The 22044-nt window shown below is 34.3% G+C and overlaps 2 protein-coding genes and 1 pseudogene across 3 annotated transcripts; 2 read left to right on the top strand and 1 right to left on the bottom strand.

Annotated features, from left to right (window-relative positions):
• The first annotated feature begins 11576 nt into the window (after positions 1-11576).
• LOC114191887 (uncharacterized) lies at positions 11577-14631 on the top strand. 2 transcript variants are annotated; one of them, XM_085676129.1, is made up of 4 exons: positions 11577-12059; positions 12149-13606; positions 13679-14081; positions 14157-14631. In XM_085676129.1, exons 2-4 carry the CDS (start codon positions 13233-13235, stop codon positions 14529-14531), a joined length of 1152 nt encoding a protein of 383 aa, XP_085532255.1. In that variant the 5' UTR covers positions 11577-12059; positions 12149-13232; the 3' UTR covers positions 14532-14631. The 2 variants fall into 2 exon arrangements, with proteins under 2 accessions (XP_085532255.1, XP_085532254.1); XM_085676128.1 differs by having other exon boundaries at positions 11577-12065.
• LOC146884704 (uncharacterized) lies at positions 12159-13103 on the top strand. The gene has a single exon (XM_085675983.1). The coding sequence runs from the start codon at positions 12159-12161 to the stop codon at positions 13101-13103; it is 945 nt and encodes a 314-aa protein (XP_085532109.1).
• Positions 14632-17257: 2626 nt separating the features above from the next.
• Positions 17258-18112, bottom strand: LOC146884703 (uncharacterized; annotated as a pseudogene).
• Positions 18113-22044: the final 3932 nt, after the last annotated feature.

The raw sequence follows: 22044 nt of genomic DNA, 5'->3' as shown, positions 1-22044 counted from the left end.
TAATTTATAATTTATAATTTATAATTTATAATTTATAATTTATAATTTATAATTTATAATTTATAATTTATAATTTATAATTTATAATTTATAATTTATAATTTATAATTTATAATTTATAATTTATAATTTATAATTTATAATTTATAATTTATAATTTATAATTTATAATTTATAATTTATAATTTATAATTTATAATTTATAATTTATAATTTATAATTTATAATTTATATTTTATAATTTATAATTTATAATTTATATTTTATAATTTATAATTTATATTTTATAATTTATAATTTATAATTTATAATTTATAATTTATAATTTATAATTTATAATTTATAATTTATAATTTATAATTTATAATTTATAATTTATAATTTATAATTTATAATTTATAATTTATAATTTATAATTTATAATTTATAATTTATAATTTATAATTTATAATTTATAATTTATAATTTATAATTTATAATTTATAATTTATAATTTATAATTTATAATTTATAATTTATAATTTATAATTTATAATTTATAATTTATAATTTATAATTTATAATTTATAATTTATAATTTATAATTTATAATTTATAATTTATAATTTATAATTTATAATTTATAATTTATAATTTATAATTTATAATTTATAATTTATAATTTATAATTTATAATTTATAATTTATAATTTATAATTTATAATTTATAATTTATAATTTATAATTTATAATTTATAATTTATAATTTATAATTTATAATTTATAATTTATAATTTATAATTTATAATTTATAATTCATAATTCATAATTCATAATTTCTAATTTCTAATATCTTTAGGAGGAAGTTTCTCTTCGAGTACTTTCCATGACAGCGTCAAATACGCTAAAGAGGTAGAATTTTTACAGTTGACCCAGGGAAGCAAGTCCGTGACTGAGTATGCAGAAAAGTTTAAGCACCTCATCCGTTTCTACACCATGCCACTGGACGAAGAGTGGTGATGCAGGAAGTTCGAGAATGGCCTCCGTGGAGACCTCCGTTTGATGGTGGCCCCGCTATCCATCAAGGATTTTGCAGCCTTGGTGGAGAAGGCCAGGGTCATGGAAAAGATGAAGGTGGAAGTAGAAACTCAGCACCCTCACCAGTAGAGAGTGGGAGGACTGTCTGGGTCCAACCATAGGCATAGGCATGAGGAGAGGAGGAAGCCCTATACTAGGCCCCATTTCCAGTCCCAGGGATCTAGGGAGTCTTCTTCCCAGTAGAGCAGGGTTCAGTGCTACCAGTGTAGGGGACCGCACAAGAGAAATGTCTGCCCCTAGCTTGCAGGCTTCAATAGGTGCAACAATTGTGGCAAGGAGGGCCACTTCGACAAAGATTGCCCCCACCCTTGTGAGGACAGTGACGTGTACTCCAATTCCAGCCCCAATCCAGAATCAGTAGAGGAGGAGAGGCAACAGGCCTCAAGCATCGGGCAGAGTGTACACCATGACTGGAGCAGGAGGCAGCAATCTCAGGTAACCTTGTCATGGGTCGTTGTGTGATTGCTGGTAAATCTGCATGTGTTTTGTATGACTTTGGAGCGACACACTCTTTTGTGTCTGAAACTTGTGTGCAAAGGTTGGGCCTGCCAGTTTGTGAATTGCAATGTGACCTTGTGGTATCTACTCCGGCATCGGGTTTGGTCAGGACATCGTCCTTGTGTGCTAGGTGTCCAGTGGAGGTAGAAGGCCGCAGGTACAAAGTGAATCTGATCTGCCTACCTCTACAGGAGTTGGAAGTAATCCTAGGAATGGATTGGCTCTCCGCCAATCGTATCCTTATAGACTGCAGCGAGAAGAGGCTGTTATTTCCCAACTTAGAGGAGCCTAAGTTGTTATCATCTCACGGTGTTATGAAGGAGCTACAGGACGGTGCTCAGTGTTTCCTGATCTTTACACACCTGGGGATGGAGAGAGAAGAGATGAAGTCTGTGATACCGGTAGTACAAGAATTTGAAGACGTGTTCCTAGAGGAAGTACCAGGATTACCCCCTAGTAGAGAAGTGGAGTTCTCGATTGATTTGGTACCTGGAACCGGGCCAGTGTCGATGGCTCCATACCGTATGGCTCCAGTAGAGTTGGTGGAACTCAAGAAACAGATAGAGGATTTATTGGGGAAGCAGTTTATCTGGCCCAGTACCTCACCTTGGGGAGCGCCGGTGCTACTGGTGAAGAAGAAAGATGGGAGTTCGCGGTTGTGTGTAGACTACAGGCAGTTGAACAAGATGACCATCAAGAACAAGTACCCCCTCCCGAGAATAGATGACTTGATGGATCAGTTGCATGGATCCTCGGTGTTTTCAAAGATTGACTTGTGGTCGGGATATCATCAGATTCTGGTGAAGGTGGATGATGTACAGAAGACGGCCTTCAGGTCCCGGTATGGACACTACGAGTATGTGGTTATGCCTTTTGGTGTGACCAATGCTCCGACAGTGTTCATGGACTACATGAACAGAATTTTCTGGCCATTCTTGGATAAGTTTGTCGTAGTCTTCATAGACGACATCCTTATCTATTCCAAGACTCAGGAAGAGCATGTCGAGCACCTGAGGCTAGTGCTTGGTATCCTGAGGGAGAAGCGACTATATGCTAAACTGTCTAAGTGTGAATTCTGGATGGATGAGGTACAATTCTTGGGCCATGTGATATCTACGCAAGGCATTGCGGTAGATCCAGCAAAAGTCGATGCAGTGGTTAAGTGGGAAAGTCCCAAGTCAGCAACCGAAATCAGAAGCTTTGTGGGTTTATCTGGCTACTATAGGAGATTCATAGAGGGATTCTCCAAGATAGTGGCGCCCCTGACCCAACTTACTCAGAAAGACCAACCCTTCGCTTGGACGGATAAGTGTGAGGAAAGTTTTCAAGAGCTGAAGCGAAGTTTGACGAGCGCCCCGATATTGGTTATCTCGGATGTTGGAAAACCCTTTGAGGTTTATTGTGACGCATCTCACCTTGGACTTGGTTGTGTTCTGATGCAAGAGAAGAAGGCAGTGGCATATGCATCGAAGCAACTCAAGGTGCATGAGAGAAACTATCCCACTCATGACCTGGAGCTGACAACTATAGTATTTGCCTTGAAAATTTGAAGGCACTACCTCTACGGTGCTCAATTCCGGGTATTTGGTGATCACAAGAGTCTGAAGTACCTATTCGACCAGAAAGAGTTAAACATGAGGTAGAGAAGATGGATGAAATTCTTGAAGGATTATGATTTTGAGCTTTTGTACCATCCAGGGAAGGCGAACGTAGTAGCCGATGCTCTAAGTAGGAAGACGGTGCACACCGCTCATCTCATGATCAAGGAGGTGGAATTGCTGGAGAAATTCAGAGACATGAAACTGCAGGCGGAGTTGGAGTCGGGATTCATTAGATGTAGTAATCTGACCATATCTAGTGACTTCCTGAACTCGGTTAGAGAAAGACAACTGTTGGATAATAGTCTGAGCAAGGTTAGGGAGCAATTAGGGTCAGAAGGGAAAAGGACTTCGCTTTGGGTAACGACGACATATTGAGATTCCAGGGCAAAGTGTGTGTGCCTGATGATGTGGAGGTGAAAAGGCTAATCCTTGAGGAAGGGCACAAGAGTCGTCTTAGCTTGCATCCAGGCATGACTAAGATGTATCAAGACCTCAGGAAAGCTTTCTGGTGGCAAGGGATGAAGAAGGATATGGCACAATTCGTGTCTGCCTGTCTGACCTGTCAGAAGGCAAATGTAAAGCACTAGAGATCCGGCGGGATGATACAGCCCCTAGAGATACCAGTGTGGAAATGGGATAGCATCTCGATGGACTTTGTGACCCATTTGCCACAAACTTTTAGAGGGCATGACACCATCTAGGTCATAGTGGACCGACTGACCAAGAGTGCGCATTTCTTAGCAATGAACCTGAGGATGTTTATGGTTAAGTTGGCTCAGTTGTACATCAAGGAGATTGTGAGATTGCATGGGGTGCCTTCGAGCATTGTATCAGATAGAGATCCACGGTTCACATCATGGTTTTGGCAAACCTTGTAGGGTGCTTTGGGAAGCAAACTCACGATGAGTTCAGCTTATCACCCTCAAACAGATGGTCAGTCTGAGAGAACAATCCAGTCACTTGAGGTCTTATTGCGGACATGCATACTAGATCATTTGGGTGCTTGGGATGAAGTGTTACCGTTGATTGAGTTCACCTACAACAATAATTTCCATGCAAGCATAGAGATGGCACCTTATGAGGCTCTTTACGGCCAAAAGTGTAGGACTCCTTTGTGTTGGTATCAGGATGGGGAGGCAGTGTTGGTTGAACCAGAGTTGTTGAAACAAACCACTTAGAAAGTGAGATTGGTGAGGGACCGAATGCAGGCGTCCCAGAGTAGACAGAAGGCTTACGCTGACCGTAAGAGGAGACCTTTGGAATTTGAGGTTGGGGATCATGTGTTCTTGAGGGTGACCCGAACCATTGGTGTGGGAAGGGCGCTCCGCTCAAGAAAGCTCTTTCCTAAGTTCCTTAGCCCCTATCAGATCTCGAGGAGGATTGGACCAGTGGCTTATGATATAGCTTTGCCTCCTCAGTTGGCAAATCTTCACCCGGTGTTCCACATGTCGCAATTGAGGAAGTATGTGTTTGATCCGGCCTATGTGTTGGAAGCTGGGGATATACAGATCAGGGAGGACCTCACTGTGGAAGTGCCACCCATTGCTCTAGAGGATAGCAAGGTGGAGGAATGCAGAGGAAAAACAGTCAGACTGGTTAAGATCATCTGGGATTGGAGGGCAGGTAACTCTACTTGGGAGTTGGAGGAGGATATGAGGAAATCAAACCCGCACCTTTTTACTTGGTAAGTTTTATTTTCGAGGTCGAAAAATTTTCTTGTTGGGGAGAATGTAAGGCCCATTAATTTTATTATTCTTTTCTGCCTAAATCCTTAAGGGCTGCCCCAAAGTTGGTTGGGCCTAGGGCTGGCCTAAGAAGGGGGAACCATACCCTTAGTCTGCCCTAACCTAATCTTTTCCATTCATTCGCAGAAATCGCAGTTGTCAAGCCCTAACCTCTTCCCAGAAGCTCTGCTAGGGTTTCTGTTCATCCTCTTGATTCGCGTAGCTAGCCACCTCTCCCTTGTACTATTACGTCCCACTGTTGGAGTTGAAACCCCGGTCTAGCTAGTTCTAGGTAAGGGAAGCTAGGACCTTCATTTTCTTGTGTTTTCTATTAATTTGCTGTTAGTTCGTGTTTGTACGACTTGGTTGTCATTGCATCTGATCTGGGTTATGTTAAAACATGTTTTGTTTCGTGTTTGTGGCTGCTGAACGAGAAAATAGTGGAGAGTGCTGGTTTTCTCGCCCAAGCGAGCTAGACTCGCCTAAGTGAGATTATCAGATGCTCGCCCAGATTCTGCCACTCGAATTGTCGCCTAGGCGACTTATGTTCTTTTTGAGCGAGGAGTGCTCTCGCCTAGGCAAGAAGGGGCTCGCCTGAGCGAGACCCCACAGAGCCCCATGTTCCTTTGTCGCGCCTTCGCCTTGGCGAGATGGGATTTGCCTGAGCGAGAGGATCCCTCTCGCCTGAGCGAGCCCTGTTAGCTTGGGCGAGGCAGCGGGCAGGTTTTGATGCTGTTGTTGAATGGTTCACTGATGTGTGGCTAGTTTATCTGACCCAAATGCCTTACTAGAAGGGTTGTGTGATGATGGCATGAGTAATATGTTACATTTGAAATGGAAATGGCATGTGGTTTGATTGGGTATGAATTGGAAAGCATGAGTTGTATGAATTGTTGTTTATACATGATATTTATGTTATGGGAAATTATTGATTGGTTGGTGGAACATGTTTACAGTATGGGTATGGCATAATTCCATGACTCTTGTAGTGAGAGATCTTGGTGGCGCCTCATCGGTTGGACGTAATTCCATGGACCCTCTTAAGGGGAGTCCCTGGTGGTGCCTCGACAAAAGAACGTAATTCCACGGGAGGTCGTGGTGGTGCCTCAGGGCCAGGGCGTAATTCCACGAAGGCCACGTGGTGGTGCCTCTTGTAAGGGTATAATTCCGTGAAGGCCTCGCGGTGACGCCTCATTTGTAGGACATAATTCCACTGTCACGTGGTGGTGCCTCAGATACGTATCCGGATAGTTAAGTCTTAGGGTTTGATATGGATGAGTACTTCACATGTGGGTGTCTGCTGTGTATGTTTGAATGTGAAATGGTATGTTGAGTGCATGATATGATGACTTCTTCGCTAGCTTACCCTTTTGCTTGCTTGTGTGTTATGTGTGGTCTCTATCCTCGCGATGATCATCAACCTTGTTGATGTGAGCAGATGCGAGAACCCCTGACAGTGGTAATGATAATAGGGATGCTGCAGCTTGATGGATTGGATGGGTATTGGGCCATTGTGGGGTCCATCACTGAAGAGTTTTATTATTTATGTTTCTCTTTTCCGAATGAGACCTAGTTTAATTATTTTGTTTTTTTAGTGTATTTTCTGCTTGGACCGTGTGGAGCCCTTTCTTTGTAATCTGGGTATATCTGACGTATGATATACCTTTATAACCTAAACTTCGTACTCTCTGAATATTCATGTATGTGATGTTTTATTAATTTGAGGTTATTCAGTTTTTGAGATGTTACAACTTATATATTACTATTATTATTATTATTATTAAATTTATTAATAATGTTAACAATAATAACATTATTAATTTTATTAGTAATATTAATATATAATATATTAATATTATTATTAATATTAATATGAGAAAAGATAAAATTAAAGAAATTATTATTATTATTAATTATAATATAAAAAAATTAATACTTATTAATATTATTATATATTATATATTATATAAGATATATTATATATTATTTATTGTTATTGTTGTTATTAAATTTATTAATATTATTATTGATAGAAAAATTACTATTATTATTATTTGTAATATTAATATATAATATATTAATACAATTATTATACATTATTATTAAATTTATTATTAATATTAGTAATCATAAAATTATAATTACTTATTATTATTATTATTATTATTATTATTATTATTATTATTATTATTATTATTATTATCTATTATATTATTATTATTATTAATGTTATTATTATTGATATTATAATTACTGATTGTGTTATTGGTAGTTTTATTATTTGAATTAATATTAGTGTTGGTATTAGTAGCATTAGTATTCGTTTTGTGTTTATTTCTTTTATTGTATATGGTATCATATTTTACCAATTTCTTACATCTATTACAAAATAAGAAAATAATACGCCACCGAAATGTCCAAAATATTTATCTTATTCACTTGACACATATCAATTCAATTGATTTTTCTGGCATTTTACCTTTAATTATTTGTATTTTTTATTTATTTTGTTGTTAATATATATTTTATATATAATATATCTTTATAAACATGTAGTTATATTATTATTATTATTATTTTAATTATTATTAACAATACTCACTATTGAAATTTTTGAAATGTTTATCTTATTCACTTGACGCGTGTCAATTCAATTGATTTTTCTTTTATTTTAACTTTAATTACTTACGCTTTTTATTTATTTATTTTAATGTATATCTTTATATATAATATTTCTTTATATATATTATTATTATTATTATTATTATTATTATTATTATTATTATTATTATTATTATTATTATTATGAACAATACCCCACCGAAGTGTTTAAAATGTATATCTTATTCACTTGACATGTGTCGATTGAATTGATTTTTCTTTCATTTTATCTCTAATTACTTGCATTTTTTATTTATTTTGTTAGTGATGTATATCTTTATATAGAATATATCTTTATATATATGGAGTTGTATTATTATTATTATTATTATTATTATTATTATTATTATTATTATTATTATTATTATTATTATTATTATTATTATTATTATTATTATTATTATTATTATTATTATTATTATTATTATTATTATTATCACGGAATATTATTATAGTGATATTATTATTATTATTATTATTATTACACTACAAAAAAAGTTAATTTTAGAAGGGTTTTTTTAATGGAGGTTATAATAACCCTTGATAAGAGAAATACATAGTGGGGTTTTTTCAAATCCCTGATAAGTTTCAATGGTTATTTAATGAATCATGGAAAATTTTCCTCTTTTCTATTTTTGGTATACTTTTCATTTTCCCTTTTTTCTATTTTTCATTCATTTCATTTTTCCTAGTGAGAATGCAAGCTAGACCTAACATCTTCATGTCTAAACCTAACATTCAATTTTGAGTTACAGAGAAACAATTTCACTCTTTGCGTATCTGAATCACAACTTTCATCCTTTTAGATTTCCCAATTTCTCACGTCATAAATCTCTTACTTGTCTAATTCACAGCCAGATGTTTGTTTTCAAGTGCGTTTTCTTCTATATCTGTGGTGTTCACGACGGCTGCTTCGGTGGTTAGTGGTTGCTTCGGAGGTTTGCGACTGCTTTGGAGGTTCGTGGTTGCTTCGAAGGTCCGCGACTTCTTTGGAGGTTCGCGACTACTTGTGCCACTTTGCTCTCACTTGCTAAATTGCCTAAATGCGATGTGTATCATTTACAACAGAACATAACCGAGGGCTTGGTTTGGGCATGAGTTCAGAGTTAATTTTGCTGCATATGTGTTTACAAGAGATATTTAGTTAGTTGAAGACCTTGTAGATTCTGATGAACTAACTTTATATTCTAATTTTAGACCACATTTGTGAAATAACGTTGACATTATAACTGTCATCTCTTGTGCAATTTGCTAGTTTTGAAGGCTTGATATTTAATGTTTATTGTTTGATTTTACAATATTTTTCATGCTATTGGTTCTTACAAAATTGTTCACGTAGTCCACCAGTAGCATCTAAACCACTAGGCTATGGTCAAAGACATAATGCTACAGTTGATATTCCTTTGTATACTACAAATGTAATGTCATTGCTAATTCAAAGACTTTCTCTTAAGATTGTAAGATTATTTTTGGATGGGTTGATTTTGTTCTCCATGATATTTTATAGGACTCGAAGAAAAAAAGGTCAGGAGCTAGCAGCTTGGGAAGCAGATTTAAAATGGAGAGAGAAGGTAGATTTTATTTACAATTAAGCATTATTTTTGTTAATGTCATCAATAGTGATATACCTATATTTCTTTAGCTAACTGAATGTACAAGTCTTGCTCTTGCTACTGTTAATTTTATCCTATACTTTTTGTTGATTTTATGACCCTTTGAAAAAGCATATGTAGGAAATAAAAAAAGAGAAGAGGTTGTTTCTAGAGGTGAATGACAAAACCCCACCATGTTGCCCCTTCAATTGTCTCTATATTTATGCTGAGTTAATAACCTATTTTTCTTGTTTGAAAAATAAATATGCTTATCAGCTGGTGTTCCTGTTGATGATAAGAATTGGCCTCCACTTTTCCTAATCATTCACCATGATATTGCAAATGAGATACCAGTTCAAGCTCAGAGGCTGCAATATTTGGCCTTTGCAAGTTGTTTAGGTATGATGGCTCACATATTTTCTATTTATTCATTAGAAGGTTCGTGGATTACATGCTGGTTACTGGGTAATATAACTTATTATTATGTGTCTTCTTTGCTTTGAAAATTATAATTTTTCTCTCAGCATTTGCACAATAACTTATCTAGTAAAGTCCAACACACTAAAATAGATGCTTGTGAATTTTTTGTTTGGTTCCATAGAAAGTGGAGAAATAATCAAAGGAGAAAAGAGAGATGGATAAAGAACTCTCTATGTAGTTATTCAGTGATTAAAATCTTAGACTCTCCAGAAGCTCACATTTATAGTAATGTGATGAATCTGTCTTCTACTAGAGTGCTATTTTATGTCATCCTCGTAACTTGTTTTCATATGTTTCAAAGAAGCTAATCCAAGACTGAGTTATTTTATTTTAGATTTGTCCCAATATTATAATAAGCATGATGCTAGCAAGCTAGCTAGTGCCTAGTACTATGCATAAACATATTACACATGTAATGTGGCAATAAATATGCTACCAGAAAAATGTATTCAACATTTCAGACTTGGTTCATTCATAGTGTATGTACTCATAAAGTGTTGTAATAACCATGATTGTTTTTGGTGAATGCAACAGTGTTTTGCAGGGAAGTAAATATGAGCAAACCAGGAGACTGGAACTGCAGGTCATGTCAGCACCTGAACTTTCAGAGGAGAGATTCATGCTAGTGATGTGGGGACTCAAAATATGGAGACATAATTGATTTTGGTGCGTTTGGAGGAAGAGGAGGATCTTCATTTGGGTTAACTAGGTCAGATGTTCGCCCTAGTGACTGGTATTGTGTTGTTGTTAATGGGGCTTTGTAGATTCTGATTCTTCAGTTTACACAGAAGAGGAAAACGACTCAAAAGTTGAGTCCTCATGAGAGAGTTCTCATGATGTGTCAGTCACATGGTTAGATGACATCCTTGGTAGCTACTATGAGGACTTTCTGGTTGATGAAACACACAAAGAGGCCAATTTAGAAGAAAACACCCATTTTGAAGAATTTATTGGCATTAGTTTCGTTCTTGAAGACACGAATGGAAGCATTGAAGCCAAAGAAATTGACCAATCTTCATTTCCAGAGGAAATATTTGAGTATATGATGATTGCACAAGATAATGGTGGAGAAGATGAGAAACATGTGGATGATGAGGCTAGTTGCAACTCAAAGACACTTGATGAACATACATTGGACAACACTCAGAATCAGAAGATAAGTGACACTAGCACAATTGACGAGACAGGGGAAGATGGATGCTTAAGCAGCCTAGGGAACAATGATGAGAGCAGTAAAATGGAGAGTGTAATTGAGTTGGTAGATGTGTCTGAGGAAAGTAACATGGCAAATGAAGATCAGGATTTGTTGGAAAAAGACCAAGGTAAAGGTAAAAGGTTCCAAAGAACAAGTTGCATAGGTGGTGAAGAGGAAAACACAAGCAAGAATTGGAAAGGTGTGATTAGGAGAAAGAGGGGTGTTGAAGATGATGATGAGATGAGAAAGTTCAACCCCAAAGAGCCAAATTTCCTGCCTTTGGTTCCTGAACCAAAAAGATAGATGCTTGATTGTGAAATAACTAAAGTCGATTTTAAATCATGTTGTTGCTTTATCCAATATGATTTCTCAAAAAAAAAAAATATATGCAGACATAATTAGAGAGTTTGGCAAAAATCCCTTTAAGATCATTTGAATATTTGCCCAAATGGTATGTACAACTTATAATAGAAGGTGACTTTTCAACATACCAATTGATCACCTTAGAGACAAAACTCTTGAACAACCATGTGCTATAACTATTAAGGTAAACATGACAAAGAAACTCCACTTCTAATAAAAAATCAAATGGATACTACTTTGTTAGCACAAGGGCTTAAGTAGTAATCATCATGGTTATCAAACTCGCGAGTTAACTCGTTAACTCGGATGAGTTTGCGTTCCTACACCTGGTTTCCGAGTTAACTCGGAAGCTAACTCGTTTTTGGAGTAAAATTGGTGGAATCGAAAGTGGGATCGTTAAACTCGCGTAAAATCGCGATTCTGCGGCGTGTGAACGAGTTCGAATGGCTGAAAAATTTAAAGGGGAACGAGGTCGTTTTGGGGGGGAGAACTAACCTAATTTTTCGCGATTTAGGGTTGTCGTTCAGTGGCGCTTCTGGAGCTGTTCTTCCTCGCACTCGCCATCGCGTTTCCATTCACTGTTGTTCGCCATCGTTTTTCTGCTTCTGCTTCACCTCGCCGTCGCGTCCAGGTCTCCTCGCCGTCGCGTCCAGGTCGCCTCACCGTCGCGTCCAGGTCGCCTCACCGTCGCGCTCGTTTCGCGTCACCGTCGCGCTCGTTTTGCGTCACCGTCGTGTTTCTGTCGCGCCGCCGTCGCGTTCGTGTCGCCTCTGTCTCGCCTGGCCGTCGTCAACGCCTCGCCTCGTCGTCGGCAGCAGTGATCGTCGCGTCTCCTCTCCCCTCGTCGTCGGCAGCAGATTGTCCTTCAGTACTGGTTTTTTCTCTTTCTCGTGTGACCATCACTTTTATTTTACGATTAGTATTTTTTTTTAAATACAAAATTATTTTACAATACAGATTTTTTACAATGTCTGGAAATGCATCAAATTCAGTGGATACTAATCCAAGTGCATCCTCATCTATCAAGAGTAGAAGTAAAAATGCTCCGGGGAACCGCTCTGATATTGGATGGAAACACGGATTTGATATTAATGGCAATGGTAGAAAAGTCAAATGTAACTATTGCTCAAAGATTGTGAGTGGAGGGATATTTAGATTCAAACATCATCTTGCTGGAACTAGGGAGGATTCTGAACCTTGTGCTTCTGTTTCGGACGAAATAAAAAATTTGATGATAAAGATAGTTGCAGAAGCTAAGCATGCAGCATTAAAGAGAAGGAAGTTGAATATCATTGATGAAGAAGATGAAGAAAGTGAAAGTGTTGAAGGAGGACATATGCTGTTTGGCTTTAAAGGAAAACAAAGAGTTGCCAATGCTAGTAAAGGGGGAGTCCAAGCAACTATAAATCAGATGATGAAAAAAGGATTCAAAGAAGAGGTTGATGCTCAAGTGGCTGAAGTCTTTTACACTAGTGCCATTCCTTTCAATGTGATTAGAAATCCAGCATTTGCAAAGATGTGTGAAATGATTGGTAAATATGGAGTTGGCTACAAACCACCCTCTTATCATGATATTAGAGAGAAGCTCTTGAAGCAAGCTGTGAGCAAAACAGATTTAATGCTTGAAGAATACAAGGAGGAGTGGAAGAGAACTGGTTGTACCATTATGTCTGATGGTTGGACGGATAAAAAAAGACGTTCTATTTGCAACTTCTTGGTCAATAGTCCTAAAGGGACGGTTTTTCTTTATTCTCTTGACACCTCAGACATTTCAAAAACAGCTGATAAAGTTTTTAAGATGTTAGATGATGTTGTTGAGTATGTTGGAGAAGAAAATGTAGTTCAAGTTGTCACTGATAATGCTGCAAATTTCAAGGCAGCTGGAGATTTGTTGATGCAAAAAAGAGAATGATTGTATTGGACTCCATGTGCTGCACACTGTATTGATTTGATCTTTGAAGATTTTGAAAAGAATTTGAAGGTCCATGAATTGACAATCAAGAAGGGAAGAAAGATTACCACTTACATTTATGGAAGAACAATGTTGATTTCGATGTTGAAAAAGTTCACTAAAGGTAGAGACTTGATAAGACCGGGTGTGACTAGATTTGCAACGGCATATTTAACTCTTGGTTGTCTTCATGAATTGAAGGCATCATTATTGACCATGTTTAACTCCGATGAGTGGACGACAAGCAAATTTGGAACTTCACAAGAGGGGAAAAGAATAGAACGTGTGGTATTAGACAGCCGGTTTTGGAAGAATGTCTCCACATGCTTGAAGGCCACTGCCCCTCTTATGGTGGTCTTAAGATTGGTGGACTCAGATGTAAAACCCGCAATGGGTTTCATTTATGAAGAGATGGATTGTGCAAAAGAAAAGATTAGAAACAATTTTAACAATATTCAGAAGAGGTAAACTTCCAAACTTAAACTCATTAAAAGTTTAATTCCTTATGTCTGAAATTTGTTTGGTATTGAATGTAGTTATGAAGAGGTTTGGAGAATAATTGATGCTCGATGGGATAGTCAACTTCATAGGCCTTTACATGCAGCTGCCTATTTTCTCAACCCCCACTTCCACTATGAACCTAACTTTAGATGTGATGATGGTGGAGAGGTTAAAGAAGGACTGTATGAGTGCATGAGAAGAATGGTGCCAGATATTGCAGAAAGAAGAAAAATTAATTTGCAAATTGTTCAATTTCATTTTGCTAGAGGGCTTTTTGGAATGGAAGATGCAAAGGAATGCAGGAAAGAATTAAATCCTGGTGAATGGTGGGAGATGTTTGGTGATGCAACTCCGGAGTTGAAGAGATTTGCTATTCGAATTCTAAGCTTGACTTGTAGTTCTTCGGGTTGTGAGCGTAATTGGAGCTCATTCGAGATGGTAATTTAAATTATTTCTCATTTATAATTTTCTTTATTAGGTTTATATCTACTAAAATTTAATATTTCATTTTAGGTTCATACAAAGAGAAGGAACCGTTTGCATCAGAAAAAGATGAATGATTTAGTTTATGTGATGTATAACTTGAAGTTGAAAAGTAGACAACTTCGAAAAACTATTACTCTACCATTTGATGACATTGAATCAGATGATGAATGGATAACTGAAGAGGCAAATGACGTTGTTGAGATTGAGCAAGCTGAAGGTGAAATTGATGTTCAAAATGTTCCTTTAGATGGACCAACAACAGATCCAGCTCTAGATGCTCTTGATCTTGATAATATAACTTTTGATGCCAATGAGGATGCACATGTTTCATCAGGGGAGGAGCTGGATGAAGATGAAGATGATGATGGAGATGATGATATCATTAGAGGATTAGAGGATTAAACATAGACATTTGATATTTCAATTTATGTTTTACAGTATTTGTATGAACATATTTATTTCAAATACTTTTAAGCTATATAATTTTATGGACTTGTTTGAATTAGGATATTATTTATATCAATTGTTTTTTCTTTGTGAAGTAAACTCTTACGAGTTTACGATTCGAGTTTACGATTCGAGTTTACTGGGCTCTCACGAGTTTACGTAAACTCTCGAGTTTGACAACCTTGGTAATCATGTTATTATAAGGGAAAATTGACATTAGTATTTTCCAGTATCAATTTCCTTATTTTTCTCTTGTTGGTTGATATATGTTATCCTTAATCTTAGATGAGAACACCACATCTATACATTATTATATGAAACTTGAGGTAAGGTTTTCTTGTATATATTCTCTTATCATTTATTTTTTGGATTTTTCTCTCACATTAGTATGGAGATGACATGGTATCAAGTGAGTTCGTGTCTTGGTTTGAGAGTTGCATAATCATGAATCAGAACCATGATATAAGTCGAGTAAGTATGTTTGTTCACCATGTCTTTCAAGTTTTCCATTACTACATGACCCTTTTAATATTGTTATAAAGACCTTTGACTTTATTCAAGATAATCACATAACATGTCAAGTTATGAACCAATATGTTTGGTTATGCAGGTTATAACTCCTTGGGCAAATGGAACTGCTGCCATCGCGCACTGTGCCATAAATTCAGGAGAAAATTTTAATTACAGGTTTATGATGGGATAATTAAGAAAACATTTGATTATGTTCTTGGTGGGTTCATGCAACTTGAATAATTTTACCTTTTTTTAGAGGAAATATTTTAATTACATTGTTTCCTATTATTCAGAGTTTGTACATGAAATAATGCAAATAACCTTTTATTGTACATGATTAGTGGATATTGTGAGCAAAATGGTATCCATTCTCCAAAAATCACATCATAGTGCACAAATATGTTCTGATTTCTGCTTGGTTGCGTCTTGACAAAGGTTTGTTTGTTGAGATCAACTCATGATTATGTGTATTGTAGATCTTGGAACACCAACCAGAGAAGAAATAAAGTGCATGAATCCAAATTGTGGAAGAAGTTATGAACCTTGTTAAGGTACAAGGTATCAGATTAAGGAAGTCTTTGTAATGAACAAATTATATCAAGCACCACATTAGAAAGATGTTATTTAATTTTTTGTTATGTATAATTTTCTGATTAAAACAACTAACACTGTAATAATGACTTATGAATTTTAATTTTTACGCTTTGTTATTTACATTGTTTGATATTAAATTTGTAGACTTTGTTCTTTGTTCCTTTTATAATCGTAATTTGTAAATTATAAATACCAAAAATCTAAAATTATTGCCTTTTATAATTTTTATTTTTATTTTAGGATTTATGTATTATTAAAAAATATGAAAGAAACAAAAAAGGAAACTCCAATAAAAATTATTTAGAGCTCATTGTCGACACAAGGAGGATTTGAACCACCGATAGCAATGGGAGTTTCAAACCCTAGACAGGGAATTAATGCGGGTTTTAAACCTCAAGTAGTAGTGAGGGTTTTAAAAACCCCAGGCAGTAGTGGGGGTTTTAAAAACCCCAGGCAATAGCAGGGGTTTCAAAAACCCCAAGCAGTAGTAGAGTTTGAAAACACCCAAGGAATAGTGGGGGTTCCAGAAACCCCAGGCAGTACCAGGGGTTTTGTAAACCCCCAGTAAGTCGCGCTTTTCCAAGGGTTGATAAAAACCCCCGATAATCTGTTAGCCACGCTAGTTCTTCCGGGGAATTGCAAACCCTTGGTAAATCCATTAGTGGGGGTTAAAACCCCTAGAAACGCCAAATATAACCCCCACTAAAATTAATTATTTTTGTAGTGTTATTATAATTAGACACATATTTTACTTTTATTTACTACAGAATCATATTTCAATTACTTTGATTTTTTATTTGTTTTGTTGTTGATGTATATCTTTATATGGAATTGTACATTATTATCATAAACATTAGCCTTAGTATTAGCATTGACATTAATATTTATAGCATAATCATTATTATTATCATCATTAGTTTGTTATGATTGGTATTATTGTTATTTGTAAAGAAAACAAATAAAACAAATTATGTGTTGTATTTTATTGAAAGAAAAAACAGAAATATATACAAGAGAGTAAGTTGGTAAGTTGTTTCTTGTTGTGTAAAAAAATTTCGCATAGAAAAAATTTCCTTCCATTGTCAACCCGAATATTGGCTATACTAGTATTAAAATGGATTTTGACAAAACAGAAAAAATTGGTAAGGAGAAGTTGGGTTTCACTTTTATGATGCATGAAAAAATCTAAGTGAAATGAGAAAAATTATCCACAACAGTCAAAAAATACTTTGCACTAAAAAGAGAAGGAACTTTATATGGTCCCCAAATATAAAAAATGAATTAATTCAAAAGGTTTAATGGAAGAAATTGAGCTATTTGGAAAAGGAAGGCATGTTTGTTTTGAAAGAGTACAAACATCAAAAATTTTATTTGACTCTAAAGAGAGGTTTAACAAAGTTTTAGCAATGAAATTTAATCTAGATGGAGATCGATGTCCTAGTCGTCGATGCCACAAGGTAGTAGAAGTGTTTGAAGGAGGAGATGACTTGGTGACATGGGCTACGAGTGATGGAATGGGAGTGTGTGACTTATTTGATGTCATTGCAACTAAGTAATAGAGTCCACCTTGTTGTTTACCTAAACCAATTGTCATTCTCGTCATCAAATCCTATAAAATACACCCAAAAGGAAAAAAAGTTACTAAACAATTTAAATCTCTTGTGACCTAACTTACTGACATCAAATCTACTTTGCAAGATGGTACCCTAAGAACATTTGTTAAAGAACTAATTAAACTTAAAGGTAAAGTTCCAATAGAGATGATAATGGTCTAGTTATCATTTGGCATAACAACAGGTGCTAAAGAAGTATTTTCTTTATTGTTGACCATAATGTGATCGGTTGCACCACTATCAATTATAAGTTTGGGTGGTGACAAGCCTGAAGGAACACTAGCGTTGTTGACCTTAGGATTGACTGATGGAGATGATGCATTACCCTGCATAATAGCCAACATCTGGTGAAGTTGTAGTTTAGTTAATCCATTCATTGTGAACTGCAATTGTTGCATCACTAAAGTCACTGTGACATTATTTGCTGAAAATTGACTATTCCCATTGGGCTTAGAATAAGGATTCTGGGTGACTCCATGCCTTGGGTGTTCAGGAGGATAACCATGTAGCTTCCAACATGTTTCTTTTGTAGGATGATCTCTATCACAATGAGAACAATGTCGCGGCTTTCAATTAGATGAATTAAAACGAGAAGGAAGACCTTGTTTGTGTCGAATAGTAAGGGTTGTTGCTTCATTCTTTTGAACAACCATGGTTGAAGCTTCTATTGTGTCACGTGTGGTGCCTAAATATTGCTGTTTTTCCTCTTGAATGATGGAAGAATAAGCCTGTGTAACATCAGGCAATGGATTCATTGAGAGAAAGTTGGCCACGAATAACCCTATGAGAGTCATTCAACCCCATAAGAAACTACATCAATTTGTTTCTTTTATTGTCTACTCCACAAGTGCAGGTTGCATTACTATAGGAGCCTAACTCATCCCATAATTTCTTTAACTTCGTATAATAGGTTGCGACTGTCATTTAATCTTGAGCCAAGCAAGCAATGTCTCTCTCAATCTGAAAAATTTGTGGTGCAATTTTGAAGATCTTCCCAAACTTTGTGAGTAGTGTTGTATTTTATTCAAAGGAAACCTAGAAATATATACAAGAGAAAGTATCTATAATTGATATATACAATCCCTATAATTACGCTATTATTCCTATAATAATGCAAAAACGTATGCAAAAACGTGCAAAATTAATTCAACCATTTTAATAATTAAAATATTTTCTCATGATTTAATTTCTAACTATTATGAAACAAAGTTAATAACAAATAATAACAGAGAGAAGAAGAAAATGAAGAATAGAGAATGAGAGAATGAGGAACAACTTTTCTGTATGTCTTATTATTGATAGGAAGAGTCTATTTATAGATACAACATGATAACCTAGAAAGGATACAAATCAAATAGTTAATACAAAATATCTACATAAAGAGTAATGAATCATATAAGTATCAATCATATCAATCATATGAGTAACTGTATTAATCAATGGACGACCATTAATTCATAACACTCCCCATTGGGTGTCCATTGATAAGAGAATGTGCCTCGGTAAAACCTTACTAGGAAAAACCCTTTGGGATAAAAACCTAGTGAAGTAAAAAAAGTGCATCATTTTATATAATATTGTTCTTTACATCTTCTATTTCTTCCCCTCATGTAAACTTACATCATTAAGATGACGAAGTCCAATTTTGTGAACCAATTGCTCAAAAGTTCTCCTTGGCAAAGACTTTGTAAATAAATCTGCTAGATTTTTACATGAGCGAACCTTTTGGATCTCTACATCACCATTTCTTTGAAGATCATGAGTGAAAAAGAATTTTGGAAGAATATGTTTTGTTATGTTTCCTTTAATATATCATTTTTTCAATTGAGCAATGCATGCACTATTGTCTTCATATATGGTTGTTGATTTCATTTTTCTCGAGGATAAATGACAAGTTTATCGCACATGTTGAATTATAGATCTTAACAAAACACATCCATGATTTGCCTTATGTAATGCTAAAATTTATGCATGATTTGACGATATTACTGTTATTGTTTATTTCAAAGACCACCATTAAATCACTATGCCATCACATGTGAACAAATATTATGTTTGTGATAAAACATTATGAGGATCTAATAATAACCTGCATTTGCATAACCCATTATATCTGATTTTGAATCACTTGGGTAAAATAAGACCATATTCATAGTGCCCTTGAGGTAACAAAGTATTTATTTTACTCCATTTCAATGTCTTCTTGTAGGTGAAGAACTATATATTGTTAACAAATTTACAACAAATGCTATATCAGGTCGAATATAACTAGCATAATACATTAGTACTCCTATAACACTCAAATATGGTACTTTAGGACCAAATAGTTCTTCATCTTTTTCTTGAGGTCTAAAAGGGTCTTTATCAACATCTAACGACCTCACTACCATTGGAATGCATAATGAATGTGATTTTTCAATATAGAACTTTTTAAGCACTTTTATTATATAAGCTTCTTGATGTACAAAAACACCTTTGTTTAAATACTCAATTTGTAATCCCAAACAAAACTTTGTCCTTCCAAGATCCTTCATCTTAAATTCTTTCTTTTAAATAATCAATTGCCTTTGTGGGCTCATTAGGAGTTCCAACGATTTTTATGTCATCTACATAAACAATAATTATGGCAAATTCATTATCATATCTTTCCATATAAATATAAGAACAAATAGGGTCATTTTTATACCCTTCATTTAACAAGTACTCATTAAGACGGTTATACCACATACGTCCTGATTGTTTCAATCCATAAAAGGGACTTATTCAATTATATTGAATAATCCTCTTTAGAACTTGCTTTGTTGGGCAAATTAAATCCTGTAGGTAGTTTCATATAAATATTATTCTCCAAAGAGCCATATAAATAGGTTGTAATAACATCCATGAGGTGTAAATTCAGACCTTATTGTGCAACAAGGCTAATTAAATATCTAAATGTTGTTGCATCCAATACTGGAGAATATGTCTCTTCAAAATCCATACTTGGTCTTTGTGAAAAACCATGAACAAATAATTGTGCTTTGTATCTAACAATTTCAGCTTTCTCATTTTGTTTTTGTACAAAAACCCATATGTACCCAACAGGTTTTACACCCTCAAGTATTCAAACTATTGGTCTAAAAACCTTTCGTTTAATAAGCGAATCTAATTATGCTTGGATTGCATCTTTCCATTTTGGCCAATCTTTTCTTTGCTGACAATCTTCAATTGTCATTGGTTATTGATCCTCATTATCACTTATAACATCTATTGCTATATTATATGCAAAAGCCTCGTCAATGTTGACTTTATTTCAGTTCCATATTATATGATTCATGACATAATTTATTGAGATCTCATCATTTTCAACAATTTCAAGTACCTAAGGTTCTTCTAGAACCAAATCATTAATTATGTCAAAAGAATCTTTTGGGACTTTTACCCCCTCGATTAGGCCATCTTGCCTTTTTCCCTTTTTTTTCATTTGAAGATTTTTATCTTTGGAACCGACATGCCTACCACGCTATATTAGATTGTTCAACAGGAATATCAATTCTAATTGGACAATTAGCAGCGGGTATATGTGACTTAGTTACCCTTTTTGTGTCAGTAAAAGCATCTGGTAATTGGTTTGCCAATTTTTGTAAATGAATTATCCGTTGAACTTTTAGTTCACATTCTTTTGTACGAGGATCAAGATGAGATAATGATAATTCATTCCAACCAATATCCTTTTCCAATTTCTTTTATTCTCCCCCTAATGTTGGAAAAATTGATTCATCAAAATGACTATAAGCAAATCGAACTGTAAATAAGTCACTTGTTGATGGTTCAAGATATTTTATTATCGATAGATAATTGTATCAAACATATATTCCCAAACTTATTTGAGGACCCATCATAGTCCTTTTTGGTGGGGAAATTGTGACATATACAACACACCCAAAAATTCTTAAATGAGAAATATTAAGATAGAATAACAATTATATTATTATTCTAAAAAAAATTGAAATAAAAAAAACAAAAAAAGCATGTATGCACATGTCACACTATTATTATGATTATTTCGTAAAATCAATCAACTGAATCATATTGTAATATTAATTTTATTTATTATATTTAAAACTGAAATTATTATCGATTCACTTAAATTTACTACTCTTTTACTTTAATAATAATATTTACAACAATATAAACTAATTTTCATGATATTTCATTATATAATATTTTCACTACTTATTATTTTTATATATAAAATAAAAAATACAAGATGTGCGTATGCACATGTCAGTCTACTAGTTTTATAAAATTTTGCAGTGTATTAAGCATTCAATAAATCTATTTATTTCAACTATGTAATAACTATTAACTTTTTCTGTTAATTAAATGATGTGGTTATTAAGTGGGTGACTAGGTTATTATTTTATCGTGTCACCTTGTTCAATTATCATCAAATGTCATTTTATAATTTTATAATTTATGATTTATGATTTATGATTTATGATTTATGATTTATAATTTATGATTTATAATTTATAATTTATAATTTATAATTTATAATTTATAATTTATAATTTATAATTTATAATTTATAATTTATAATTTATAATCTATAATCTATAATTTATAATCTATAATCTATAATTTATAATTTATAATCTATAATTTATAATTTATAATCTATAATTTATAATTTATAATCTATAATTTATAATTTATAATCTATAATTTATAATTTATAATTTATAATTTATAATTTATAGTTTATA

Source organism: Vigna unguiculata, chromosome 7 (genome assembly GCF_037176805.1).
Source record: "Vigna unguiculata cultivar grain cowpea cultivar isolate G323 ecotype 2 chromosome 7, ASM3717680v1, whole genome shotgun sequence".
Taxonomy (NCBI): domain Eukaryota; kingdom Viridiplantae; phylum Streptophyta; class Magnoliopsida; order Fabales; family Fabaceae; genus Vigna; species Vigna unguiculata.
The sequence above is the reverse complement of the archived record's forward strand: the minus strand, read 5'-3'. Positions and strand labels throughout refer to the sequence as shown.